This window comes from Doryrhamphus excisus, chromosome 18 (genome assembly GCF_030265055.1).
Source record: "Doryrhamphus excisus isolate RoL2022-K1 chromosome 18, RoL_Dexc_1.0, whole genome shotgun sequence".
Classification (NCBI taxonomy): Eukaryota; Metazoa; Chordata; class Actinopteri; order Syngnathiformes; family Syngnathidae; genus Doryrhamphus; species Doryrhamphus excisus.
The window spans coordinates 14,449,682-14,477,418 of record NC_080483.1 but is presented as its reverse complement, the minus strand read 5'-3'; the positions used below and the strand labels follow the sequence as shown (position 1 = coordinate 14,477,418).

Below are 27,737 nucleotides of genomic sequence, written 5' to 3'. Positions count from 1 at the left end.
AATATGAATTTCAGCGAAAAACGTCAGTGTCACGCATTGACCACTAGGTGACAGCAAAGCGCAACTAAAAGAACTAGAAGAAGAAGAAGAACCCGGAAGAAGAACCCGGAAGAAGGCGTTATCGGTTGCCGCTGTTTTTTCCGACACGTGCGGGTCTTTAACACTCATGACTTTTAGTTTTTATCGAAGAATAAAACTCGGAATGAAACCAGCTGCCCTCTAGCAAGCTAAAGGTGGGACTTTATTTATATTCTACATATTTAAATACTTCTACTCACGGACTCAAACGTTATTTCAGTGTTTTAAGCGGTGTAAGGTGAGGCCAAATGACAGCTCTGTTGTGTATTAAGCTAGCGTTCACCAACCATACTTATTATTTCAGAAATACTGAATTTGTTAATAAAGCTGTTAACAGTTCTCCATTTCCTGGTGTTTTTCAAACCCAGATGATGGTATTTTACAGATTTGGGCCAGATGTAAAAAGTTTAGTTGGTGTTTTTCATCATCAGTGTTGAAGATGCTGAGTGATTCTGAGGCTACAGAGCTTCTTTCCTTCCTGGCGCCTGGAACCCGGCCTGATGTCAAAGGTCACACCACCGACTACATTCTGGGACTGTCAGGACACAGGTGAGAGGCGGATGGCGTTACTGATAGCGCCTTCACATTATTACTTCATTTGTTTGTTTTTGTTCAGGGATGGTTGCCGCTTCCTGCGCTCGAAACCCGACTTAATTAGTGCGCTTTTTGCACTGACCTCTGACCCCTCCATCGCTATAGTGAAGGATTGCTACCACATCCTGATCAACCTGTCGGCCGATGAGACTCTGCACCAGGTGACCTGTGCTGATTGATATTGAATTTCTCTTTTGTTCCACTGCAACGCTCCAAAAGTCAATCTCTATCGGTCATTGTTTGAGTCTTCAATGTCGTTCTCCGTTCAGGTCCTCATGAACGACGTTAACGTTGTTCCTGTGCTGCTTAAGAACGTCATGGATCCATACTTCCCCTTTTCTGATCAGATCTGCAGCATTCTGTCCAACCTAACGCGCCACAAAAAGACATGCAAGTCTCTGTTTCAGGTAGACCATCCAGACCTGCATGGACCATCTAAAAAGATATTCACAAAATGTTTCTGTTCCAGCTGCTCCAGGAGGGTGTTGGACTTGCTCAGCTGGTGGACATCTTCTGTACTGAAGGCTACAACAAGAACGCCAACTTCCACTATTTGGCTCCTCTGCTGTCCAACCTCACGCAGCTGCCTGAGGCCAGACTCTTTTTGATGGACAAAGACAGGTGATTGACAGCACACGTTTGGTAATGATTCTTTTCAAAGACAATCACTCGCCCCGTATACTACTACCGAATGTTGACGACACCATTACACCAAAGTCCTGCAGTGGTTTTAATGTAATGTGTGTTGCAGGTGTGTCATCCAGCGGTTGTTGCCCTTCACACAGTTTCAAGCATCAGTGGTGAGGAGGGGTGGAGTCATCGGCGTCCTACGAAACTGTTGTTTCGATTACGGTAAGACACAAACATCTGCGTGTTTGCTTCTGGGGAAAGGTTGCTTCAAATCAACAGCTGGTCCTCATGTCCAATATCTCCTTTATGTCCCCCAGCCAATCACGAGTGGTTGCTAAGCGATGCAGTGGACATCCTGCCTTTCCTTCTGCTGCCACTGGCTGGTCCAGAGGAGCTGAGTGAGGAAGAAAATGAAGGTGTGTGTTTTTGTTAAGTGGTTGTTGAAATGTGTGAGTTCACTGACGTACGACGATGACGTGCAGGTCTGCCAGTAGACCTTCAGTACCTCCCAGAAGACAAGAAGAGAGAAGACGACCCCGATATCAGGAAGATGCTGTTAGAGACTCTCCTGCTGGTAGAAAACAAACACACCAGTGAGCCTATCATGTTCGTCTTACTCATAACTTTAACCGCTAGTCCTGTCATGTTATAGCTGACTGCGACCAAGGCTGGCCGGAAGACTCTCAAAGACAAAAACGTCTACCCCATCATGCGGGAGTTCCACTGCTGGGAAACGGACACAAAGGTCACAGCAGCCTGTGAAAAACTAGTCCAGGTAGGAAGAATATTTGACCTTCAAATTTGTAATACTACGTCCAAAACTGTAGAATGGACATTGCGTCCAAACAAAACAAAGAAACAAACCCATGCCCCCTGTCTCTCCTCCTCGTGCAGGTGCTAATAGGAGATGAGCCTGAGCAGGGCATGGAGAACCTGATGGAGGTGGAGATTCCTGACCATGTGGAGGAGAAGCTGAAGGAGGCTGATGCCAAGGAGCAACAGGAGCTGGAGAGCGAGGAGGACAAGAGACAAAGACACAAGGACGGCGACGTCAGTGAGGAGGGGACGGAAAGCAGGCAGGACTGATGCAAGACGATATGTCAATATTTCATATTTAAACTGCAGACTCATGTAGATATGACAGCACACGGTGTACAATGAACAGGGCGATGATGCTACAATTAGTTTGTCCTTTTTGGCAATTAGTGTTATAAACATTTTATGGAGGTGGCATTTATAATCTAGATTTTGGCACATATTTAAAAGTGGCACCATCATAAATGCGTACGCTTCACCTATAGGGAATTTTTAACTGAAAGGAGAAATTACTTTTCTTCTGGTAATTTGAGGTGACTGCCTTGTGACGTCATGTCGTTTGCCAGCAGATGGCGCCAGCGGTCAAGCCAGTCCCCTGCTAGCTGTGTTTATGTCACAATATTTCCTGTTGTAAAGTTCCTCATAGTTTCCTGGCTTAAAATATCGTGGAAGCCGTTTTGCGGGTTGCATGCCAATAGTTAATGTTTGTGTCTAATTGAAAAGCAGTGCTTTGTTGACGTTACTTTGCTTAAAAGACTCATTAATAAACCAAACCAAACGTGTCACTGCGTCTACGTATGGGTCATAAACACCGTCTAAAGACAGTTGGCTGAATAATGTAAAGGGAGCGTGAAGTAACAACTGAGGGCCAATCGGATGCTTCGGTTTCCTGTTTCACTTCCGTGTTTGGGTCCTGGCAGTACGTGCCTGACGTGCGACAACCTCCGTCGTCATTTTATAGTTTAAAAACAGCCTTTCAGTCATATTTCATTTATCAATACTGTTCACGTCAACATGGACACTATATGTCTTTCACTTGTCAGTTAGAAAAATATACAGTACTGTGAAATTTATTAATAACGATGGATTGAAAATAACTTTATTGATATTGTAGTTCGACCAGAGTACATACGTATATACAGCAACGTGCAGAATGTCAATAGCCACTTGCTCTGAACATGCCATACTGCACTCGATTTGTTGGAATATAAAGTGTTATTCCTTTATTTTCGTCGATTAATATTACAATTAACAAACTTAACAGACAAAAATGGCTCCCTTTCTATACAGTAGGGTGCGCTGTGACTTGCACCGTGTGTGTGCTGAAGGCGTTATGGAGGCTGCCAGAACAAAAACAAGTGTCCTTGTGTTAGTACTTGCACAGCAGAGACATGGATTAACTATACCAGCATGACTTTTTTTTTTTTTTTTTGCTTTTAGTATCTCAGAACATGAGGGTGGGGTTTGTGAGACGAGCATTAACATTAATTTAACATTCTTAACTGTCACAGGAGCGGAAAAAGAAGATAACCACCGTTAATATGTAGATGAACACAAAACATCCTAAACCATAACAACATTGTAATACAAAGCTTATACATCTGATTCTTAGTGTGTGTGAAAAGAAATTAAGCGGTTAAACAGTTAATAAGTGTTGCAAAAAAGTTCATCCTTAAAATGCTTCCTACAAGATGGCCGTTCAAACTTGGAGTTTTTAAGATAATTAGATATTAATATGCCTTTCACTGGACGTGTCAAAGGTGAAAGTTCATATCGATAGAGGTGATGTTTCTTGCTAGTGCTTTTGAACTGAAATTCAATATAGTGTCAGACTGGATGCTTGAGGTAGCAGTTGTAAGGGACTGGAGTCAAAGTTCATGTCACTGATAGTTTTATATTTGGTGTATGTGTGAGTAGACTGGCTTTCCTCACCGTCATGGAGGAAAGTTACTCAGCAACTAACTGATCCCCTTTCACTTGTCACGTTCATCATGTTGCGTTTACTCCATCAACACAACTCATTCACTCTAAGAAGTAGTAAACGCCTCTTCCTCCATGACACAATCTTAAAAGTTCATACAAAGACTTGTCAGCTGCATGCCACTGCTGTCAATCGCTTTTGTTTGTCTGCGCTCTGATTGGTTGTGCTGTGTATACCACACACAAGTCTCCGCCCCCTGAGAGGGCTGCTGTACTTTTCCACTCCAAAGTGTGTCTCTAAGTCAGTCCTCTCCTACTCTCCCTCCTCCCCTCCTGTAGACAACCTAAGGTTGGTTTTTAAGGTCTGATGGAGTGATGAATGACAACAACAAAAAAGAAAAGATCCAGCATTCTTGATTTGTGCTGAAAGTAAATAATGTTAACTTTGTCTATTTTATCTGAACAGTTTTGTGTGTCCAAATCCACACTTTCTAAATGTTTTGTTCCGCAGCAAAGTGTTATGATGTCTTGCAGACCCCAAAAAAGGGTCCCTGTCAAGATTAATCCACTTTGCCTGAATAAAACTAGCTTGCAGCTCAGCCTAGTTACCAGTAATGAACTTCTCATGGTAATGCCTCTCAGCTAAAGCAGAGTAAACAAATGCTTGGTTCAGTACATTTTTCATCAAAATAGTAGTCACGTCAAAATGATGTTGGTGCTGGATGTTCACAGTATCCAAGTGGGATTGTGAATTTTTGTAATTTCCAAAAGACTAAGATTTAATAATTAGACGCAGATGAACACACCTTTCGAGTTCTGTTCTTTGCAGTGATCATTTCACTAATGACTGCTTTGAAGGAACTACTTTACAAGAAGTATTTGGCTTGAAAGTTCTAAACGCATTTCGAAAATGGATGCCATTCTGCCGATACACAAGAAAAAAAGATATTCATTCATTTCTACTGCTTATACTCACAAATATTGCAGGGGTGCTGGAGCCTATCCCAGCTGTCTTCGGGCGAGAGGCGGGGTACACCCTGGACTGGTGGCCAGCCAATCACAGGGCACATATAGACAAACAACCATTCACACTCACATTCATACCTATGGACAATTTGGAGTCGCTAATTAACCTAGCATGTTTTTGGAATGTGGGAGGAAACCGGAGTACCCGGAGAAAACCCACACATGCACGGGCAGAGCATGCAAACTCCGCACAGAGATTGCCGAGGGTGGAATTGAACTCGGGTCTCCTAGCTGTGAGGCCTTCGCGCTAACCACTTTTTTGCTGGTAGGGAATCAGGAACTCCAACCACTTGTGTCTGATGTCTTCCTTACACCAATACTTCCTGGGAGACATTGCTAACACCGTAAACAGAGAAGCAGAGCTTGTGTATCTGGCTTTCACCGCATGCCCATATAAGGAAGCATGGCAATCTGTGACATCACAAGCAGCCAGTGTTAGAACGCCCTCTGAAAACAAGCTTTTTGAGCCATCCCAAACTTCTTTCGGGGCTCACAAACCTCATTATCTGAAACATTGGCATCGTTTATTAGGAGAATAGAACATTCTAACTACATTTATAGGTCAGAAAAGTGGAAAAAGCATATTTTAAACAATAATTGAATAATTGATAAGCGACTCCAGAGTCATTTAAGCTTATTGTTTTTTGAAGGCGACCAGTCTTCATCTCCATGTCTTACATCTTAAAGGGGACCTGTTATGCTTTTTCCATTTTTCTCACCTAGAAATGTATGATTCACCATCGAATGCATCACAAGATCAACTATAAGCATATTGGCTTACTTAAATAGTACATGATAAAACCTATTTTTGATGTGAAAGTACCTGTGTCATTTTTGGAGTTGTGAGTGGTTGAAAATAGTTTTTGGAAGTCAGCAACTGCCCCAGGACCCTCAATGGTGGGAGGGTCCATGAACACACACACACACACACACAGCCGGTTCACTTGTGGTGGAAACCTGAGCTGACTGACTCCTTGACGACAACTTCCTCTCAGTGGAAAAACACTTTGTGCAAAAGCCACCTTTTAAAGGTAGCCATTTTTAAATGGTCAAAACTTACTCGTAACTAGAATAAATTGAAAGTTTTGTGGAAATTTGTTGTGTAACTCTAACCCCGTGTACACCATAATTAGGGGAGTTGTAATGCATAGCTCAGTGTTGTTATTCAGTGCTCTGGGTCAATCCAAAACGTCAATAAAGCTCAATATATTAATATGAATATTCAAGAAAAAGTCAGTTTTTGCACAATTATAATGCATACATATAGAAATATTACTTCTTGACTATTTGTAAGAACACCTTTACACTAGTATGCTATCTATTTCATTTGCTCCTGCATCTCTCTAACAGACTTTTCAGAGACAGTCAAATGTCTTTTTTTCACCCATGGTCATGAATGTGAGTGTGAATGGTTGTTTGTCTATATGGTCCTTTTGTGGCAGGGCTGAAATGCACTGGAAAATGTGTTTTGGGGATTAAGTTCATTTTCATTACTAAGAGGGACTTTGCAATTTATTGCCATTCATCTTATCCCTCTTCATAGCATTCTGGAACACATGCTAATAGCCATTATAAAACCGAGCCAACAAACAGTGTGGAAATTAACATTTGTGGTATTCTCAAAGCTTTTGGCCATGACTGTACCGTGTGTTTCTTTTTGGCAGGTGACCCACCCTGAATAAGACCTTCATCAGGCTGCTGTGCAGACCAACAGAACCAGCAAGACCAGTAGAGTTAGTAGACACAGGTGCAGGTGGGACACATTGGAAATGTGGAAATGTTGTGCTTGATAAGAAACTGTGCAAACACAGCTCAAGTTAGTGTGTGTGTGTGTGTGTGTGTTAGCTAAAACCACCTCAGGGAGAATTTCACCCTACCCACTGAGTACACCAGCTGATCCAGAGGTGAAAAGGTCTTAGGAGTAGGCTCAGGCGGCTCGCTCTTCTTATGTTTATTATTTATTTATTGTTGTTTGTATTGATTTCTTACATTTATATACAGGATGTTAATGAGCATTTGATTGAGGTGCTGAAAGCTACGGGCTCATTGAGAGTAAACTGGTTTGTACTAGTTAAATAGTTCAACAAGTTTGTGCAAGTTCATACAGTAATGATGTCATCTCTAAAGATTTTTAAGCGGTTGAAGTACCAAATAACCAAATAACATCTGTTTGGCCACAAACCCAACAACAGTTTAGATTTAATAAATAAGTTGAATTATTGATTCAATAGCATATTCATGTAACGTCAGTTGACCCGGAGAAATGACGTATAGATCGGCACTGCAACATATTTACATACTGGAAGCTACTCATGACAGCGGATTCTGATCTACTCGCCATCCTCGATCTGAGTACGACCTTTGACACAAGCTCCATCTTCCACCGTAGACAGTCCTCCAATCGGCATCAGCCACACCCCCTCAGATGTTTTCATTCTTATCTCTCAGGCCGCACTCGGTTCATTCAGCTCAAGTCCCACAGATCCCAGTCCTCACGTTACTTCAGGCCTCAAAGCTCTATCTTAGGACCACTACTTTTCATTATCTACCTTCTCCCTCTCTGCAAAATCTTCTGTAAATACAACATTTTCATTGCTTTGCAGATTGACACCCAGCTCTATCTCTCCAGCAAACTAAAGTCCACCCTCCCTGCTTCCCTCCCTCGCCCCCCGCTTGGCTGAAATCAAATCCTGGTTCACCTCAAATGTCCTTAAACTCAACAGACAGAACCTACAGTATCCAAAGTTGCCGGTTTCTCCCTCAGCATCGATAACGCCATAGTCTCCCCTCCCCTCTCAGGTTATGAGTCTTTGTGTCATCCATCATAGCTTGCTGTCATTCCATTCCCGCATCAATTACCCGATCTGCATACTTCCATCTACGCAACATCGCTTTTAACCTGATCTATGTGCAGCGTTCTTGAAAGCTGCTTACAAATAAAATTCAGTATTAGTTCATTTATATACAATGATATAATAATTAAGACTATCCAATTCATATGCAGTTAATATGAACGTTATCCATCCCTTCGTCCATTTTCTATACCGCTTATCCTCACTAGGGTCGCAGGGGGACACTAAAGTCAGTTTGCGGAACTGGACATTGAAAATCTGGTATTTGTGGTCTGTAAGTCTGCTCTGGTTCTCGTATATCCAACAGAAAATGGAGGTCTTTTTGGAACCTATACCCGCTCCAGAGTAATGCTAGCGGCGGCCCCTTCGCCCGTAATTTGAGTCCTATGTTCTGTTGCTTATCATTATCATTCATTAGTGATAAGTACCTATACTTTTCATTATGTCAAATGTGTTAATGTTTGCTTTTGTCGTTGGTGAACAATGGCAATAGAAACAAGAGGTCACTGGAACTGAATCTAATAATTCCAATAATTCCCTTTCAACTGCAAATGATGCGAAATTGAATTGTAAATTGAAGGTTTTGAAGAGTTATGCATCAAAAATGGCCATTTTTATGGACTCTATAGAACGTAACCCCTACAAAAAGCGGGATCTACTGAATTTTCTTTATTACACACCTAGCCCAGCAAGCTTTAGAAGCCATGTGGGACCAAAAAAAGGGTATATTATCGAAAAAGTTCACTCCTTCCTGAACACCCACTCCAGTGACCAAACATGGTTCCTGCTCACTCCATAAAGATCTACACATACATGTCATATACTCAATTTAAACTCTATTCCCTTTTAAAAAAAACTGCCCAGATCACTCTTGATTGGTTTATGACACACAAAGAGGCTTAAAAAGCCTGTCCTGAGTGGGTGTGGCCAACCAGCCTATTCCACTTTATATAATCCACTCTCAATTCTGTGCCCAGACGTGTCTCTGAATAGAAAAAAAGCAAATGTGACTGGCATTCAGATCAAGTCGCTTGTCAGCTGATCTCATAGTTTTGTGATCATAACTTGTTTTAATTTTGTATTATGGATATGTAAGAGCAGCAGCAGTATACGTTGACCCAGATTGGATTATTGGAAATCTAGTTGTATGGCATCAAACTCTACGACTACATTGTTAAGCAAGTCAATTATCGAATTGAATCACTAAGCCAAAGCAAAGGCAATCAACACATAAACATTTTATTTAAGTATTTACAAGTTTTAATGACAGGCAGCATCAGCCATTCAGGAGCAGCCACAAAGAGGCAACCGGATGCTGATTGGCCGCTTGAGCTCACGCCCACCATCCTTTGTGTACAAGCAATAACAACATTGTCTTCATCCATTACTGCTATTTACATACATCACTTTTGACATTGTAGCAAAAAAAAAATAAACATCAGTGTCACTGACAGTTCGGAGAATACAACGTCACTTCCGACAAACCCAAGTCCACAAACCAACCTTGGAAAAAAAAAAAAAGATGGACTTAAAACCTGACCTTAAATTTTCAAGTTTGGTTCTCAAAAAGTCAAGAAGTCACAAAACTCTGCAAAGTCCCTCTGCATGAAGTTCTGACTCTGCATCAGGTCGTCCTCAGAAGGAAAGTACTGCATGCTGTCTTCATGGACGACATGGCTTGTCTTCTGCGGGTCCTGCTCGTCCCTTGCTTCTGGATTGTCCAGGAGGGCTCCTCTGGCGTTCTCCAGGGCGCCCAGGTACGAGTCCATGTCAGTGAGCTCAGAGTCTGTGTCTGAGCAGCTTCCACTGTCGCTGCCCACAGAATCAGAGCGCATGTGCATCATCTGGTACTTCTCATGCATGAGGAACTGGTTGGTGTTCTGAGGGGCCCGCATGCCCCTCGCTCGGCTCCCTTTGACGTTGACGGGCCGGAGGCATATCATGGCAGACCTCTTGAGCGGATGATGCTTGGGCCCTCTCTGGTACCCTCCCCCCTCTGTTGTCCTCCGATGGAGCACTCGCTTCGAGCGGATGACGGCGTCCCTCCGGGGGGCTTCTGTGGAATCAGTCTGCAGCTTGCAGGCCGTCCTGCACATCACCTGTGAGAGCATGTTCTGGTCTTCCTCTCTCCCTGTGATGATGCACCCCTTTACATCCTCCTCCTCCCCAGAGACAACAAAGACAGGGTCTTGCTCTCTTTTTTTTTTTTTAAGAGGGGAATTGAGATCTCAAATGAGCTCTGTCGCTCCTTCCCACAGTCTACCTTTTTACTAGTTTGGAGCTTTTTTTCTTGACCTCTGGCTTGGGCTGGTGCATAGCCTGCTCTTCCTCTCCTCGCAGCGGCAGCTTGCCTGCTCGCCTGGTGGCTCCCTGACACGCCCTCCTCGGCCTCGCCTGTCTTCGCCTCTCCTGACTTCAAAAGAGCTCCTCGCAGCTTAGTCTAGTAGTTTGTGAGCTGCGGAGCTTTTGGTGTTGTCCAGCTTAATTTTAGAGCCTGTTTTTCTTTTGTTTGTTTAAGCGTTGTGGCACACTGATACGTCGGTCAGCAGGAACTGTAACACAGCTTCTGCTTCAGAGAATATATAAACGGTTGGGAGGATCCATTTTGTGGTACAATGTGGGGTTTGCGTATACAGGAGCGCCCGCCACCTGCTTTTAAAATACATTCTAATACAACGACTTTTTACACGTTCTCGTTTGTTATCGCGTAACTACGACACAGTGTGATGCATTAGCACGCATATGTACGTTTTACGTATAATGAATTTGCGACCAAGGAGATGTTATCCCCTGAAAGTCAAATGGTTCGCTCTGCCTCTGTCAGCAGATGTAACTTGATCCAAATCGTGTTAATCCCGCCCCCTGTGATGATTGACACCAGCAGCAGAAGAACTGGCTAACACATTAGGTACACTTCCACAATAATTCTCATTTTGGGATATTAATTTAACAACGTGCTAATGATTGTACAGTTGTACTGTATCACATGGATAGAATACGATGACTACACCTTTTAGTATGATGGTGTGCAGGTGTTCACCACAGCAAACACAATAATAAACATATTGTTATATTATTACCTCTCTGTCAACGTCAATCAAAACGTCATTAAATGTTACTTTAACCTCATTTTTTGTTGAGAAACACTTGGGGTCGTAGTGACCCCATGTGGCTGAGATCCAAAATACAGACTAGGTCAGTTTCACTTGCTCAATGAGCACTAATTTTGGTTTTGGCCATTAGATGTTTTTTGTTTGAGGAAAAGACGCCACTGTTCATATTGTTCCAAAAATACAGAACAGAAGTGAGTGAATCTATCACCAAGTCTTTTTCCTGCGCGTTCTTAAGAGAGAAAAACAGTTAGAAACTATGGGTTGCGGATAATGGGCACATTTCCCAAAAAGAGCAGTTTTACTTTAAAACTTACAACTACAACTTTGAATTATTATTGCAATATGCAGTTGTTTCCCAAACTTTATTGATCTAAGACTACAAAACTCTCATGGCATACCAAACAAAACTGTCTCAAAATTTGTTTTAGTCTGTTGAATTAATAACAGGTGGCTACACAGGCCGCAATTGTGTACATTCTGCCATCTTGTGGTTGAGCATTTCATTGCACAGGGAGCCGAACACATATACATTATTTGAAATAAATAATCATTTTCGGAGCAATTAAGTAAAATATGATAATTTAGTGGTTGGGAATCACTGCTTTAGTGAACAGTGACGGAAATAAAACAGAGCACAGATACTGTGTAAAATTGTCAAGCGATGTGTGCTAATAAAGTTTTTCAGTTCAAACAGTCAGCTGCTTGGCGTGACAACAAATTAAATGGCGGCAGACGGCCAACGGAAAGACACCCTACACCACAGAAAGGCGTTTTAAATGCTGCTTTTTAAACTCTGACAAATCATATTCCGTGTCCCGATACGACCATGGAGCCTGTGTCGTTCGCAGAGGAGCTTCCGGAGAGAAATTTGTGTGTTGTCGGCTCGGAGTTGGTGGAAAACTACACGGTAAACAAGGCTCAGTTTCAGCTCTTCCGCCAGTTTGTCTAGCTCGTCGCTTGCTGCTTTAATTTGTCGGTGCGATATTGTTGATCAAGTTAATTAGCTCATGTTGAAATCTTCCAGTTATTATTCCTGCGTCAAACTTCTTGTCACCGACACGCGACGTGAATCGGACAGGAAGACACAAGTACAAGCTAACTGCTAACTAGCCAACCGCTACACAATAAACAAAACAAAACAACACGACCGAGAGAAACATGGTTTACATAGTGAAAATTGACTTTTTTCAAAGTGAACCTCGTCAACATGCAACAATGTTTTAGCACTGCTGAACATTATCACCAGCTTCAGGTTATGGGTGTTTGGTGCTTCAGGTCTACATCATTGAGGTGATGGTTGGAGAGCATAAATGGACGGTGAAGCATCGCTACAGTGACTTCCACGACCTCCACGAGAAGGTAAACATGTTAGAAAGGGGCATCACTCATGCTAGAGTTACGTTTAGCTGTCTGGGATCAGGGCACTTTAGAAAAAACTCAACACCCAAACAGTTAGAATAATATTACTATTCACTGCCATATTTTCTTTATTTCAGAAGTGTTGGAACTGCTATCATCATGGCTTTGAATATTCTCATTCATCCAGGTTATTGTACTCATATTATGACCATTATATGTTCCTTCTAGTTGACAGCAGAGAACAAAGTAGACAGACGTCTGCTCCCTCCCAAGAAGATGCTGGGCAAGAACTCTAAGAGTCTTGTGGAGCGTCGTCAGAAAGATCTGGAGCTCTACCTGCAGACGCTACTGCAGCAGTTCCCACAAGCCACGCCCACTGCACTTGCCACTTTCCTCCACTTTAACCTTTACGTGAGTGCTGTGCGACATTCAACTTCAGCCTATATTGACTGCACACAAGACTGGTGATACAGTATATCATAGAATGTTTGGTTTTATCATTCTTTTAAACAAAAACACATTTCTCAGTTCTCTGATAGTAAGGCACCGCATAGGAAATTATTGCATTTTACTGTATGAAGTGAATTGTGCTTATTTTCCTTGTAGCGGCGTCTAATCTAGGCTGTTGTGATACCACTAGTTTATCTCATGACCATGTCGGTACAACAGTTGGCCACTGTTGCCAAAGTCCTCAAGGCAGTAAATAATCATCCTCATGTGATCTCTGCTATGCAACATGTGAACATAATTGAGAATTCAAGTTTGAAACCCTGACCACTAATAGAATAGATTATATATATATAGAGAGAGAGAGATAATAGTAGAAAATGCTTCCTTTTGCACTGCTCTAATGGAGGTTAAAAATCCCATGGAAGAAAATTGAGAATTTTGCAGGATGATATCAAGGCATCATTGGAAGACAATGCTGCCTTCCATGCTGCTCTTAAGGAGGCTATAAACCCTATGGAGGAAGATACAGCATTATGCGAGGATAACAGGGTTCTACAGGATGATATCAAGGCACTACTGGAATATAATGCTGCCTTACACGCTGCTCTCAAGAATGTTAAAAACCCTATGGAGAAAATCAGAGCATTATGCAATGATATCAAGGTTCTACAGGTTGATATTAAGGCATTATTGGAAGATAATGCTGCCTTGCACACCACTCTTGAGGAAGGCTCACCTAAGGCAAAATCTACAAGTTAAACAGAGGTCCCTTAGTTTGACATTACTGTACACATTTTTTTCTCTCACCAGTAGAATACAATTGTTTATAAAACTAGAAAAAAAAGGATTTTAGATTTTACAATATGAGTGACGACAGTGTGTACCCCGCTTTAGTTCTTTGCAAGCATTCCTTTTTATGTTCAGCTACAACTAAGATGATTCATTTATCGCAAACACCGTGTCACTAGGCTGTTTTTCCTCTTTCAGGAGATCAACGGCATCACGGCGGCACTGGCTGAGGAGTTGTTTCATCAAGGTTTCCATTCCTCTTGTCTAAAGTTTCTGCGACCTTGTCAATAATTAAGGTCCTGCAGCCGAGTGCTTCCTTTTTGGTGGTTTTGTTTAGTTCAGCTGGTTCTGACTATCACAATGTTTACATGGCATAAGAGAAATTGGGGAAATAATTTGAAATATTGCATTTATGGGAGATTCAAACTAGAACCATCACCGTTTGTAATTTGCTTAATTGGCTTGTCTTAAGACACCAGATTTGCTAATTACAGCATGTAATTGGGTGATAGCTTAAGATGATGCACACACACTCCCAGTTGTTCTCCACAGGTTTTGACTGGGAACTAGACAATAATGTAGAAACCAGCAATATCAATGGCAGTTTATCCACAACGCGTGATTGTTTTGTTTTTGTGGCTAAGATTAAAATGTATTAATCTCATATCTCTGTGACGTAGGTGAGCAGTTGCTGCAGGCTGGCGAGGTGTTCTTGCTGCGTCCGCTGCAGCTTCACGCTGTTTCCCAGCAGCTCCGTCAGGCCAAACCGACATGCTGCAACGGGGACGCCAAGACCGACCTGGGACACATCTTGGACTTCACCTGCAGGCTGCGCTACCTCAAGGTCTGATCCTAAACGTCATGCTCCTGTATCCCACACAAGCTGAGTGGCTTTGTGTTTTCACTGTTTTATATCTGTTGATCAGATCTCCGGCACTCGAGGCCCAGTAGGAACCAGTAACATCTTGGAGAACAGTCTCCCCTTTGATCTGTCTTTTTTCAAGTCACTGCTGCAGATCGAGGTAACCACTTCTCAAGTTCACAATTCATGCCTCCAGTGAAGTGTAGTCTGTCATCTGTCTCTGTCTGCTTGTCCTCAGATCAGCAATTGCAATTCTGAGCAAATTGGAGGTTTGTCATCTCTGAGGTCAAGTCTGTCCACACTGAATATCCACCACTCCACAGAAACCATGATGGTATAGTTACAATGTACATGCAGTACAGCATGATGTAGCTTAGGTATTAATAATGTCTGTTGGCCATGTTCCTCAGCTGATCCTCGTCCCGGAAGCAAGTGAATTCTCACAGTGGGAAGCAGAGGGGGCGGAGTCTGGATGCCCCGTGACCGCTGTTGTTCCCCTGTGGGGAAACCTAACCACGCTGGACATGAGCCACAACGCCATCAGCACCATCGACGAGTCAGTGGTGAGACACAGCCTCCATATTCAATCGCTACATGCTTTTCGTGTCTTGTCTCTAATTTTCTTCAATATCTCACAATATGTAGAAACTTATCCCAAAGGTGGAGTTTCTCGATCTGAGCCACAACCAGCTTTCTTCAGTGGAAAACCTTCAGGTAAGAAATAATTAACAAGTAGACCAGTAACTCAAACTGGCTCTGATGGAGTGCTAGAATGAAAACCACATCAGCAACATGTTCTGTGGTTGCAGCACCTGTACAACCTGGTGCATGTGGATCTGTCCTACAACAAGCTGCGCATACTGGAGGCGGCTCACACCCGTCTGGGCAACATCAAAACTCTTAGCTTGTCTGGCAACCAGCTGGACCAACTGACGGGCCTCAGCAAACTCTACTCTTTGGTCAACCTGGACCTCAGCCACAACCAGCTGGCCCAGGTAGTCCCCCACGCTGCCCATTTCAGGTTGCCCTAAAATCTAAAACTACTACTACAAATAAGTAGACAAACAGTGGACAAATCATGAACTAAATGTCTGCTTTTGAATGTCAACTAAACACAACAACACAAGATTTTAATGTAGAGTTCATATATTTGGATTGTTTATGCAGAATGTGTGTGTGTTTGTGCAGTTGGAGGAAATCAAAAACATTGGTGCTCTGCCATGTCTGGAGAAACTCAACCTGTCCTCTAACCCTATGTGCATCATCCCCGACTACAGAACGAAAGTTTTGGCCCAGTTTGGCGACCGTGCAGCAGAGGTACAGGACCACCTCTTCACTGCACTGCCATTATTTGTGACCTCATTAATGCATTGTTTAATCATCCTGCATCTCTATGTCAGGTCTGTCTGGATAGTAAGGTGACAACAGAGAAGGAGTTGGACACAGTGGAAGTGTTAAAGGCCATTCAAAAAGCCAAACAAGTCAAATACCGTATGAGCAGCAGTGACAAGAAGGTAATGTTGGTCATGCAACATGCATCATTATTTGATAGCATTAGAAACAAATGGAGTAGTTGTGTAAATACTAATCCAGGGAATTTTGATGTGTCCTATCAGTGGCTTTATTTTGCTGTCTTGATTTTGTGCTATTTACTCATTTACTAATCAGACACATGTCTAGTAGTTTTGCCATTCTGACATCTAACACTGATTCATGTGGCAGGTTCATTACTATGGAATCTTCTGTTTGTGTTTCTACCAACGTCATACTGTGTGACAAACCCGATAAAGGAAAAACTTCACATTTCTGGAATGTGCCTATCATCCACAATGTGTGTTAGAGTGTGTATTCTAAAGATATAAAAAGAGATAAAAATAAATGACTTGGCTAAGATGCACTCCATTCACATATGTGACTTGCATATTAACCAAGCTACAGCAACATTGTATTTATTATTATCATTATGGCCACGCCACAGCGGCTAGCTACTAGCTTCACCACACACTCGTCAGCACCATGCTCACAGTGCGTCCGGCCACTACCAAAACATAATGCTTTGTATTGGCTCTGCTGTTGTTGTGTTCTTGTTGAGTTTCGAAAAGTTAATGTTTGTTGTCACTTGATGCTCAAAAGGACCAAAATACTGTTAAGTATTACATGTTATCATGAATGTACCCGTTACTACATGGTTACAGTATGTAGTACTGTAGCGGCATGGTGTGTCCCATTATGTGCAGTAATGAGGTCTTTTTTTATCTGTTTTTATATCTTTAGAACTCACAGAAAAGAGTTAGTCTTGCATAAGAATTGTGGATGATGGGCAAAAAAAAGTGCAGTTTACCTTTAAGTGTTTGTCACGGTTGTAACTTTTAGATTAGCTGCTCCAACCTCACACCACCAACCAGAGAAACACATCTATCACACAGCCGATGAGCTGCTTTGGGAGGGCTTTTCTGGAGGGGAAAAATGCCCTGCTTCACTGGGTTAAGCGCAAAATACCGGTGAATAAAGACTGGATCTACTGTTATGTCCCCTCGTTTGTCAAAATGAAGACTAACGGAGCTTCTGATTGATGATGCGGATGGTGGCTTGCTCTCTGAAGGCTTCCTCCTTTCTGTCCTCTTGTCAGATCAGTGAGGAGACCAGGCTGTCTGCCGCTGCACCTCCTGGCCTCTCTCCCCCCTCCTCTTCCTCTTGCTGTACCTCTGTTGTCGCCCCTCCCTCTTTTACCTCCTCCATACCCTCCTTTTCCTGTCAGGCCCGCCAGGCTGCCTGCGCCAGCCAAGGTAATCATGTATGTCTCAGGCTGTGCAGGATTGGCGGATGGAGGAGTGTTCTTTCTTTTTTTGATTAATGTAGAAGACACACTGTCTAAATCTAAACTCCTAATTTGGGGTAACTTGAAGTACAATCAGTTTTTCGGATTCTCAGTCAGCTGCTCTTTATCCTTTTATCTGTGGTGTGGGTTTGTTCTGAACATAGGATAGGTTTTAATCGTCTTATTTTTGTGCATTTTCATGTAAAGACACAATAAATGACGACATCGCTAAGAATGAATTTAGCTCACATTTGCACTTCTCGTCTGCAACTCTTGCTGTTGATGAAGAAATGACTGACAGAGAAGAAATCGCCACTCTGCCCAGTATCCTCCCACCTGCACTCTGTACCGGCGCACACATCACATCTGCTGTCATCACACAGGTCAGACAACTCTTCATTATCATGACAACTAATTCGGCTTTGTCATATTTAGTGTGTGCTCAGTTTAATACATTGCAGCCTTGCATTTGAAGTTCTTAATAATAGAGCATTGTTAACCAAGGCAAAGCTGTGGATGCAGAACACTGAATGTTCATGAGCAGCAACGTTTGAGGTTTGTATTTATGTTTGTGTGCAGGACAGAGATTCTGCTGGCTTCCTCTCTGAACACTCGCACTGTGATTCCACTGCAACTGTTAGCACAACAGCCACTGACAGGTCAGTATCCAATAAGTGTGATGCCATCGTAGTGTAGCAAAAATAAAATCCATGTTCACTTTACTCCCCTCCTTTTTGTCTTCCAGTTGCACATGCTCCCTTCCTTCCTCCAGACCAGTTGAAGCCACTTGCTCCGGCTGCGGCGCCACCTGGTGTCCTCTGCTTGCTCCTCACCTCCTCTCCATGACTTCCACCAACCAGCACTTTATCACTTTGGTCTCTAAGCGTCTCCGCGCTGCTTTGAAGGAGCAGCGTAAGGCAAAGATGGACACCACGGAGAGTAAGGAAGAGGGATGTCAATCCACAGAGAGTTCTTCACATGTGGAAAGAACAGAAGTGGGCTCCCCAAGGTAATTGAACCAGCAAACTTCAAGCCGTGTTTCAGGAATACATTTTAGGACTTGAACTGTTAAAAGATTAATTTACCTTTACCTTTTTTGTCATGGATACCCAAATACAAAATATTCCCTCATTGCAGTCCAAGCTCCAGGGATGGCTACTTTGAGATGGGACTGGATGATTCGCTTCAGGAGTCTGACTCGCTCTCGTCCACACCGATCGCTACTCCTCCGACAGGGCCAAGTGGGCCTCAGTTGAACCCCTGTGATGAAGATGAGCTGGAACAGGAAGTCCAAGTCAACAGTGTTCTGTGGTGCTACTGTCTCAAGGTGGAAGAGGAGGCGGTGGAGCAGAAGATAGTGTGCTTGGTGCTGACGGAGATGCTACTGGGATTACTGCACTTATCAAATGATATCAAAGACCCCAATCAGGATGCAGGTAAGTCACTCACTAATAAACCTAAACTAACGAACCTAACAAATTGCTGTTAATTGTGAAAGGTGATATGCATGTCACATGTTAATTTTGCCTTGTGTTTGCCAATGAAGACCCAAGTCCTTGGACCGAGGATGTATTGTCCAGTCTTCAGGTGGACCTACTGCTGTGTTTCTCTCAACTCCACCTCCAACTCCATGCCGAGCTTCCTGGCTCATGCCTGGCCTTCGGGCTCCAGTCCAGTCCCGCTCGCTACTACCTCTTCTCCGAGGTCCAGGAGCTCCAGCGAACCACAGCTGAGCTGAAACGACTGATGCTGGTCAGATATTCGACCTGTAACTGCACTTGTCTGAGTTACATCGCTGTAAACTCTAAACTTCTCCACTTGTCACTGGTTTAACAGGTAGCGGAGTGTCAGCCTGACTTAGAGATGCACATCGCCCCCCAGCTTTTCCCTCACTCCCTCCTCAACTCCTGGGAGCTGGAAGAGAGTCGGGGAGCCCAGAGAGGCTACCTGACTCTTTTCCTATCCTCCTCTTCCATGACCACCTCACACCCGCTCCTGTTGGACATTTTACCCAGCACGAATGGGCCGACCTGCCCGTCGCTCCTCTTCGTCACGCCCCGACACGTCTGGGTACTGAAGATAGACTTCAGAGAGCTCGCTACCTCCTCCTCTGGTTACAGGCTGGTCCGTGTGCCGCTTGGCTCAGTGGTGCTTCACCCCAATGAGAGAGCTCCTCAAGCAGATGTCGAGTTCTGCCAGGACCCAAACCACCACTACAGGTACAGAGTGAGGGGTGGACAGTGAAAACTTCAAGGTCAAATTCCAAAGACGCTTCTCAACAATGTGTTTAGGTGGAGCCATGTAGTGGAGCTGCTGTTGGGTGGTCAGAGGGTGTTGCTACTTTTCCCCCTGCCCCAAGACAAGAGCGCCTTTCTGGGAGAACTTAGCCAGCAGAGGGGAACTCTGGAGGGGCTGAAAATGGTTGCTCTGCCGCTTTCCTGCAAATGTTTGCCACATCAAGGAAGTGGAGGTGAACATAGACTCAGACCTAGAACAAAATAGAAGTTTCCATAGGTATTTTGAATGAATTGATGTTATCCTTTTCATTGATGTTGACTCCTCCGAATTCCATCAGGTCCCAGCAGAACCAGTAAGCAGTGCTGTTGTACATGTAGCAGAAAATCACACAGCACCAAGAGGTAAGTCTGTCCATCCGCTTAACCCCCATGCTGGAGCCTATCCCAGATTACTTTGGGCAAGATGCAGGGTGCACCCTGGACTAGTCGCCAGGACACATATAGACAACCATTCACACTCACATTCATAACTGTAAACAACTTAGAGTCGCCAATACCGCTTTTTCCTCACAAGGGTCGCGGGGGGTGCTGGAGCCTATCCCAGCTGTCTTCGGGCGAGAGGCGGGGTACACCCTGGACTGGTGGCCAGCCAATCACAGGGCACATATAGACAAACAACCATTCACACTCACATTCATACCTATGGACGTCGCCAATTAACCTAGCATGTTTTTGGAATGTGGGAAGAACCCGGAGTACCGGGAGAAAACCCACAAATTCACAGGGAGAATATGCAAACTCCAACGCCGATTTGAACCCAGAACCTCTAAATGTGGCCAACATGCTAAACTAGGCCGCCATGTAAAAATGTGGTGTTCCTTTCTCATATTCCTTCCTAATGACTTCATTCTTGCAGCTCTTCTTCTCTCCCACTGGAAGAGACCCAACCATCCCCCCACCTCACGCCGGGTCTTTCTCCAGGGTTGAAGCTCCTGGCTGGGCTTGATGGGCATCAGCTACTGACTTACTTCCACAAATATATAGCATTGGTAGAGTACACTAAATGACCAATGACTAAAACTAAAGTCCAGACTTGATACTGATTTTCTTTGCCTCTCCAGTCAGAGGGGGAGGAGCTGAGACAGGTGTTGTGGCTGTCCGTGGTCCTTTATACGTCTCCTGAGGCTGAACTCACCTGCTGCCTGTTGCTCTCCACTGATAGCATCTACTTCCTGTTGGAAGACTCTGCGGCCACACACTGCCTCCCAGGTAGAAATGTGTATCTTTCATAGTTCTTCTAATTCTTATCCTCACGAGGGTCGCAGGGGGTGCTGGAGCCTATCCCAGCTGTCTTCAGGCGAGAGGCAGGGTACACCCTGGACTGGTGGCCAGCCAATCACAGGGCACATATAGACAAACAACCATTCACACTCACATTCATACCTATGGACAATTTGGAGCCAATTAACCTAGCATGTTTTTGGAATGTGGGAGCAAACTAAAACTAAAAGAACATGCAAACTCCACACAGAGATGGCCGAGAGTGGGATTGAACCTGGGTCTCCTAGCTGTGAGGTCTGCATGCTAACCACACGATTGCTGTGCAGCTGAGCTCATTCCAATTTCATTGAATTGATGTGAAAATTATCCACCATTTTTCCCCACCAAATTCATGTGGCAAATGAATCAGTGCCGACCATTCGATTGATATGTCACGACTCGATAATATTTTGTACATTTTAATAATCTATGCTAACATTTGTGGCACTAAGCTAGGTGAGAAGTTATGTTCCATGAAGCAGGTTTCATGAAACTGCATAGAGGCAAGCGGCACAGTGGTTAGTGCGCAGACCTCACAGCTAGGAGACCACGGTTCAATTCCTCCCTTGGGCATCTCTGTGTGGAGTTTGCATGTTCTCCGGGTACTCCAGTTTCCTCCCACATTCCAAAAACATGCTAGGTGTCCATAGACGTCCATAGATATGAATGTGAGTGTGAATGGTTGTTTGTCTATATGTGCCCTGTGATTGGCTGGCGACCAGTCCAGGGTGTACCCCGCCTCTCGCCCGAAGACAGCGACCCTCGTGAGGAAAAAGCGGTAGAAAATGAATGAATGAATGCATAGAGGCATTGGAGATTTAAATATTAGTGCTTATTCAAATAGGAAGGAGTGTGTGTTGATGAATGTAATTTCACTTTTGGCCAAGTTGAGCAGTCAAAGCATTCAAAGGAACACGTCTGACGGACATGTTTAGGATGTCTTTAGTGTCGTAGATTGAATCTCACTTCTGTTTTTGTCTTCCAGCCATGGATGTGACAGATCCGGACACTAGCGTCTGTCTTTGCTGCTGTCTCACCATCAGACTCTCTGATCTGCTTTCTGTCAATGTGGGATTGTTTGATCAGTACTTCAGGCTCGTAGGTCAGCAAGTCTACGCACACTGGAGGTCTCTGGAGGTCTGCACAACACCACCGTCATGGATCCTTTCTCTTTATTGGTGTCTCTGCAGGTCGTTCAGCCGAGCACATAGTGTGCTGTCTGAGCAGGGACATTTACGGGACCGGAGTCTTTTTGCAGGAACTGATGTCTGCTCTCAGTCTGCAGCAGCAGCAGCTCCCCGCTCCAGAGCCCTCAGAGCAGGACTTCTACTCCCAGTTTACGAACATAAGCACAGGTAATGATTGTCCACTCCAAAGCTGAGGATTGCTTTGCTAGTTTTTCCCCCTGATGTCAATATGTCTGCCCCATGCAGGTAAGATGCACAACTACGAGCTGGTCCACTGCAGCAGGGTGAAATTCATCTATCCCAGTGAGGAAGAGATGGGAGACTTGACCTTCATCGTGGCCGAGAGGAAGACACCAGCGAGTACGGCATCCTCATCGTCACGCTCCTTCAATGTGCTGCTGTACCTGCTGGTCTTTCAGGTGAGTTTTATGACTTTGCCGCATGTGGAGGTTTTGTAATGCTGAACAAAGCAAAATTCATTCTGGACCAAAAACTCGCTATTGTTCTCTAGTGTTACCATATCTAAGTTACTGTGTCGTGATATGGGGAAATAACTACAAAAGTACTCTTCACTTCACAAGTGTAGCCAGTTATAGAGAACACACAAATTCCTAAAATGACAATTGTTGATCTGGTAAACAGCTAAAATTATACACAAAGCAAACATGAACCTACTGCCCCATCATGGTAATGGTATAATTTCATTTGAACATGCATCAGATTACAATTGAATGCATCACATAATCAGTTCACAGTTCCACAAGGAGTAGTCCAAAAGGAGTAGGAAGAAGCAAAGCTTATTAAATCCCACCCCTCCATCTGGTACTTTTACAATCAGTAACTGTTACATTTGTTCACTTCCTGCTTTCCTAATATAGTTTAATTTTTTTTATCATGTACCGAAGTATGAGGTAATATGAGCATCCAATGACATAATGGATGCCATAGTAAGTGTCAATATAGTGATATATATTATTATATTATTATATTTGTTCACTTCCTGCCTTCATAATTTAGTTTCATAAGTTTTTTTCTAATTTTAATATTTATCCTAATATAATTTAAGTTTGTAATTTTCATTTTATTTTTTATTAATGATATATAATAATAATATTAATAATAATTAATTTTATTAATTTAATTTTTTAATCACCTACCGAAGTATGAGGTATATGAGCATCCAATGACATAATGTGTACCATAGTAAGTGTCAATATAGTGATATATATAGCACATCATGACTGGTTCAAGACTCTTCATCCTTGTATTTAGCAAACATCAACTGCTTGTATTGTTTCTTGAATTGGCTCATCGTTGTGCATTGTTTGATTTCCTTACTCAATCCATTCCATAGTTTGATTCCACATACTGAAATGCTATGGCTTTTTAACGTAGTCCTAGCATAGAAGTGTTTCAAATGTAGTTCTTTCCTGAGATCATATTTCCATGGATGACATTTTTAAGTAATTGGTTATTTTTAGCCTTATGCATTATTTTAGCTGTTTGAAGATGAACTATATCAGCAAGTTGAAGTATTTGTGATTTTAGAAATAAGGAGTTATGTTCTCTGTATCCTTACTATATCCTTATCTTCTCCTGTTTTTTATTTCATAATTGGGAAATGATACATGTTTAATATGAGTGATGGAACGTACCACCGCCAGTGTGTGAATGAATACTGGGTTCACTTCACTGCCAAGCGCTTTTGCCTGACTGAGGAAGTTCCAATGTTCTTTTCCTTTTAGTTTCACCTTTTTGTTGATGTTCTCTCCTTGCAGGTCCAGATGCCAAACGACCAGGCTGCTTCCCTCACAGGATCCTCCTCATTACTTGGCTCCGCCCACTCACCCATCCTCCAGCCTCGGACTCTGATCCTGACCAGTACGGATGTCTTCCTGTTGGATGAAGACTATGTCAGCTATCCTCTTCCTGACTTTGCCAAAGAGCCTCCTTCCAGGTGACTATGCAGGAAATCATGCAGAAGAATTAACTGAACAGTGGAAGTAAACTGATCACCCTCCTCATGCTCTTCCGCAGAGAACGGTATCAGCTGCGTGAAGCTCGAAGGATCCGCGACTTGGACCGGATCCTGCTCGGTTACCAAACGTACCCTCAGGCTCTGACCTTGGTGTTTGACGACCTGCCAGGCCCGGACCTGCTCTGCCACCTCACCATGGACCACTTTGCTGTTAAGGCGGAGGAGGAGACGCTGCCTTGCGGGGGCGTCGGCGGGGGAGCCGAGGGTGAGGTGCAATGGTGCGTCTTCGTCCCGGGAGCCGAGAGCAGAGAGAGACTCATCTCGCTCCTGGCTCGCCAGTGGGAGGCGTTGTGCAGCCGAGAGCTTCCTGTGGAGCTCACTGGGTGATCGCACTGCGGGCAACCAGGCAGTGACCTCAACCTCTAGTGGGGGGGGGGGCAGGACCGGTTTCATCCAGACTATTACGGAAATCAACTTCTAGCTGCTCACAAACAACTTCACTGAATGGTCCGGCGAGGAGCTGGTTGCCATGGAGATGTAACGCAAAGAAAGAGCAGTATTCAGCATTCTCCTCAAACGTAATGGAACAAGTTGAAGAAAGGAGAATGCTTTGAATGAATTACCCGCACACTGATGCCCAGTTTGGAAAGGTGGTTTTCCTTTGTGTTGATCACCTCCTTGTGGGAGTTGGCTTAGTTAGCATCAGGAACACAACAATAGCATCCATGTGCACATTTGCTTGGAGAGCCACCATCAGTGTTTTCTTGTATTTAGACAATATTGTCCACCTCACTTTCGCTTTTCACGGGTGCGTGACCACAACCACGCTTTCAGTCAAGCATTTCACTCACTTTTTTTTTTTTTTTTAAATCTTTCAGTGAGTATAAGAGAGACTTTTCAAAGAAAAGGGAAATTGTCTGCAAAGCCAATCAAGCCATGCATGCAGGTGGCAAGTTGTGCTTTTTTAAAAGACATTGTGCTCCGCCCACCCACTATTTGGCAAGTGCCCTTAGGAGGGGAAAAAAGGGACTTGCATGCAGCAGAGTCAGACTTGGCACTATTGCAGCACAGCACCAGACAGACTGAATTTAGTGCACAACTTCTTGCACTTGGATGCGCTCTTATGTCATTTTTAGGTCATTCACACAAATGGACTGGCTTTTTTTTAATAGTTATTAAGTTGTTAACTAGTGATCTTTATCTAAAGATGTATATTTAGTCTGTTTTTAGTGGAATTGAAAATATGCTAGTTAGCCTATAGCTAGGAGCGTAGTTGCCTGCTTTATTTACATTACAGTAAACCAAAAATTACTTTTGTGCAGTATTGGTCAGACCACTATTTTAACACATAAACACACACACAGCGCTCGGCCCAGAGCAATGGATTCTTTGCACATTCTGAGAAATGAAGTATTTCTTGAAGAAAATTAACTTTTTATTGATATTCTAACTACGTACACTCAATAGCCATGTCATTAGGTACACTATTTCATAAGTCGTACCAAAAAATTGTCTTAACGAGGATATTAATGCTCATAATTTTTTATTACTGTGCTTGCACAATAGTACGGCTCTTAAATAATAATTTGTCAAAACTGAACATAATTTTGAATAGTATTGTGTCGGGAGTCAGTGTTCCTAATGATGTGGCTGCTTCGTGTTTGAATCTGAGGAAAGTTTTGTAGTAATTGTGCTCTGTTGTCTTATTATTTTTCACAAAATGACAGTTTTATATTGTCATTTGAGTATTTTTAAATGTCTGTTTTTATATCATATGGTGTATTTTGTACATCAAAAGAAACCCCCTGATGCCCTTGTCTCTCCCCCCTCCCATCTCTACCTCTTGTCCCAAGGAGAATACCACTAAATTAAAGTATCTGAAGTTGTTTTATTATGACCCCACTTGATGGTCATTGTCATGATTTTCAGTCATAGAATTTTTATTTTTATTTTTTTTTTTTTTACAGAATGAGAGGAATTGTCCTGAACTCCTACTTCCATGTATCCGTCTATAAAATGCTGATCTGTCTTTCTCTGAGGAGCAAAAACATCCCAAAGAAAGAAAATTCACATCCACGACAAAAAGTTCTCATCAGCACTTGCTCTCTTGATGACTCTGCAGTCGGGCAGCGACATAGCCACCTTTAAACTCTTTCTCGCTTCCTCCTCTTCCTGTCGGCAGCGGTGGTCGGGCCATCAAGCTTTGGTGCGTTTCCGTTTGACGGACACTTTGCACAGACCGAGGATTTAGATACTGTACAGGAAGTGTCTGCTCAGCAAAACGGCCTTTATGGTCTGTGATAGTCGCTTGGTGGCTTCCAGTAGGTCATGTGTTCATGTTGGTTTTGAAGATTCACTTTTCTAAGTCAGAGATTGTGCCGAGTCATGATTGTGTGATGTACTTTTTGATTGGACGGTAGAAAACACTAATGGTTGTAAATCCTCTTTTCCTTTTTCCTGTCACTTCGGCTGTTTATGAGCTCAGAGTGCTGATGGAAACATTTGTGAGAGTAAGATAGTAACCGGGACCCCCTTGCTACCTTCAGCCCCCTCTATTCATGTTTTCATAACTTTTTCATGGTCTTTGTATGTGGATGCCGTTACGCAACAGGCCAGTGATACGTTATCGAGGTGTCAAGCGTGTATCACTGTACTTGCGTTTCTTGTGGTTGATCAGGCAGCCTCAAGGCACCACGAACCTCTGATAGAACTTTTATCACACACAACGGTCGCCTGCAGGGTCAGATAAGGCGTAATGACACGTGTGATGAAGGCTGACACTCAAATCAAAAGATTGAAAGAAAGTACATACATTAGAGGCGGTGTTGTCTTCAATGAATGGTCAACGTCTCCTTATAACCTCTAGAAGCCAGCGTTAGGCCCACACCGCCCAAGTAATGTTTTAATACAAAAATACATTAGCTTGTAAACCCCAGATTTGTTGGGATTTAAGATACAATTTTCTCCATATGAAATAACAAATAGTAATCATCTGTTCCAGGGTCAAACTGTGGCCATCATTCATTCATTCATTCATTCATTCATTTTCTACTGCTTATCCTCACGAGGAACCTATCCCAGCTGTCTTCGGGCAAGAGGCGGTTTACACCCTGGACTGGTGGCCAGCCAATCACAGGGCACATATAGACAAACAACCATTCACACTCATATTTATACCTATGGACAATTGGAGTCGCCAATTAGTTTTTTTGTTTTTTTTTATCATTCATTCATTTTCTACTGCTTATCCTCACAAGGGTCGCCGGCATGCTGGAGCCTATCCCAACTGTCTTCGGGCGAGAGGTGGATTACACCCTGGACTGGTTGCCAGCCAATCACAGGGCACATATAGACAAACAACCATTCACACTCACATTCATACCTATGGACAATTTGGAGTCGCTAATTAACCTAGCATGTTTTTGGAATGTGGGAGGAAACCGGAGTACCCGGAGAAAACCCACGCATGCACGGGGAGAACATGCAAACTCCACACAGAGATGGCCGAGGGTGGCATTGAACTCGAGTCTCGAGCAACCTGACCGGAGCAGGAGGGGATAGAAAAGAAGACAAGAGGGAGGAGGTTGGGGGGAGGGGTCGGGGGGGACAACAGGACTACATCAGTAACTAGATTACTAAGTAACTCGACTAGAACGGTCAAAGATCATAAATGGAAATTAAAAAATATTGACAGCCACCTTTGGTCTC

The 27,737-nt window shown here is 43.4% G+C and overlaps 3 protein-coding genes across 6 annotated transcripts; 2 read left to right on the top strand and 1 right to left on the bottom strand.

Annotated features, from left to right (window-relative positions):
- Nucleotides 1–84: 84 nt before the first annotated feature.
- Nucleotides 85–9,530, top strand: hgh1 (HGH1 homolog (S. cerevisiae)). 3 transcript variants are annotated; one of them, XM_058055039.1, is made up of 11 exons: nt 85–233; nt 510–627; nt 695–833; nt 942–1,079; nt 1,142–1,293; nt 1,424–1,524; nt 1,620–1,718; nt 1,785–1,876; nt 1,955–2,077; nt 2,197–2,378; nt 6,729–9,530. In XM_058055039.1, the coding sequence occupies exons 2-11, from the start codon at nt 518–520 to the stop codon at nt 6,730–6,732; spliced, it is 1,140 nt and encodes a 379-aa protein (XP_057911022.1). In that variant the 5' UTR covers nt 85–233; nt 510–517; the 3' UTR covers nt 6,733–9,530. The 3 variants fall into 3 exon arrangements, with proteins under 3 accessions (XP_057911022.1, XP_057911020.1, XP_057911021.1); XM_058055037.1 differs by lacking the exon at nt 6,729–9,530 and having other exon boundaries at nt 2,197–2,900; XM_058055038.1 differs by lacking the exon at nt 6,729–9,530 and having other exon boundaries at nt 114–233; nt 447–627; nt 2,197–2,900.
- On the bottom strand, nt 9,139–10,483 carry wu:fb55g09 (coiled-coil domain-containing glutamate-rich protein 1). The gene has a single exon (XM_058055040.1). It carries the CDS (start codon nt 10,025–10,027, stop codon nt 9,479–9,481), a length of 549 nt encoding a protein of 182 aa, XP_057911023.1. The 5' UTR covers nt 10,028–10,483; the 3' UTR covers nt 9,139–9,478.
- A 1,226-nt stretch (nt 10,484–11,709) lies between these two features.
- nisch (nischarin) lies at nt 11,710–26,918 on the top strand. Of its 2 annotated transcripts, XM_058055034.1 has the most exons (28): nt 11,711–11,936; nt 12,305–12,388; nt 12,617–12,799; nt 13,826–13,874; nt 14,308–14,471; nt 14,554–14,649; nt 14,728–14,823; nt 14,900–15,052; nt 15,135–15,203; nt 15,299–15,484; nt 15,678–15,806; nt 15,890–16,003; nt 17,119–17,275; nt 17,596–17,690; nt 17,887–17,966; nt 18,053–18,316; nt 18,445–18,743; nt 18,854–19,059; nt 19,144–19,526; nt 19,599–19,777; nt 19,883–19,946; nt 20,461–20,593; nt 20,666–20,813; nt 21,850–21,966; nt 22,055–22,219; nt 22,298–22,470; nt 23,830–24,008; nt 24,089–26,918. In XM_058055034.1, the coding sequence occupies exons 1-28, from the start codon at nt 11,856–11,858 to the stop codon at nt 24,414–24,416; spliced, it is 4,374 nt and encodes a 1,457-aa protein (XP_057911017.1). In that variant the 5' UTR covers nt 11,711–11,855; the 3' UTR covers nt 24,417–26,918. The 2 variants fall into 2 exon arrangements, with proteins under 2 accessions (XP_057911019.1, XP_057911017.1); XM_058055036.1 differs by lacking the exons at nt 17,887–17,966; nt 18,053–18,316; nt 18,445–18,743; ... (9 more) ...; nt 23,830–24,008; nt 24,089–26,918 and having other exon boundaries at nt 11,710–11,936; nt 17,119–17,283; nt 17,596–17,687.
- The last annotated feature ends 819 nt before the right edge of the window (nt 26,919–27,737 follow it).

Excerpts from the sequence above, each read along its gene's own strand:
- nisch (XM_058055034.1), top strand. The coding sequence starts at position 11,856 with ATGGAGCCTGTGTCGTTCGCAGAGGAGCTTCCGGAGAGAAATTTGTGT. Across the intron at positions 11,937-12,304 it reads AGTTGGTGGAAAACTACACG|GTCTACATCATTGAGGTGAT; the intron begins GTAAACAAGGCT and ends TTGGTGCTTCAG. Across the intron at positions 18,744-18,853 it reads AGACCCCAATCAGGATGCAG|ACCCAAGTCCTTGGACCGAG; the intron begins GTAAGTCACTCA and ends TTGCCAATGAAG.
- wu:fb55g09 (XM_058055040.1), bottom strand. The coding sequence starts at position 10,027 with ATGCTCTCACAGGTGATGTGCAGGACGGCCTGCAAGCTGCAGACTGAT.
- hgh1 (XM_058055037.1), top strand. The coding sequence starts at position 518 with ATGCTGAGTGATTCTGAGGCTACAGAGCTTCTTTCCTTCCTGGCGCCT. Across the intron at positions 628-694 it reads CTGGGACTGTCAGGACACAG|GGATGGTTGCCGCTTCCTGC; the intron begins GTGAGAGGCGGA and ends GTTTTTGTTCAG. Across the intron at positions 2,078-2,196 it reads CCTGTGAAAAACTAGTCCAG|GTGCTAATAGGAGATGAGCC; the intron begins GTAGGAAGAATA and ends CTCCTCGTGCAG.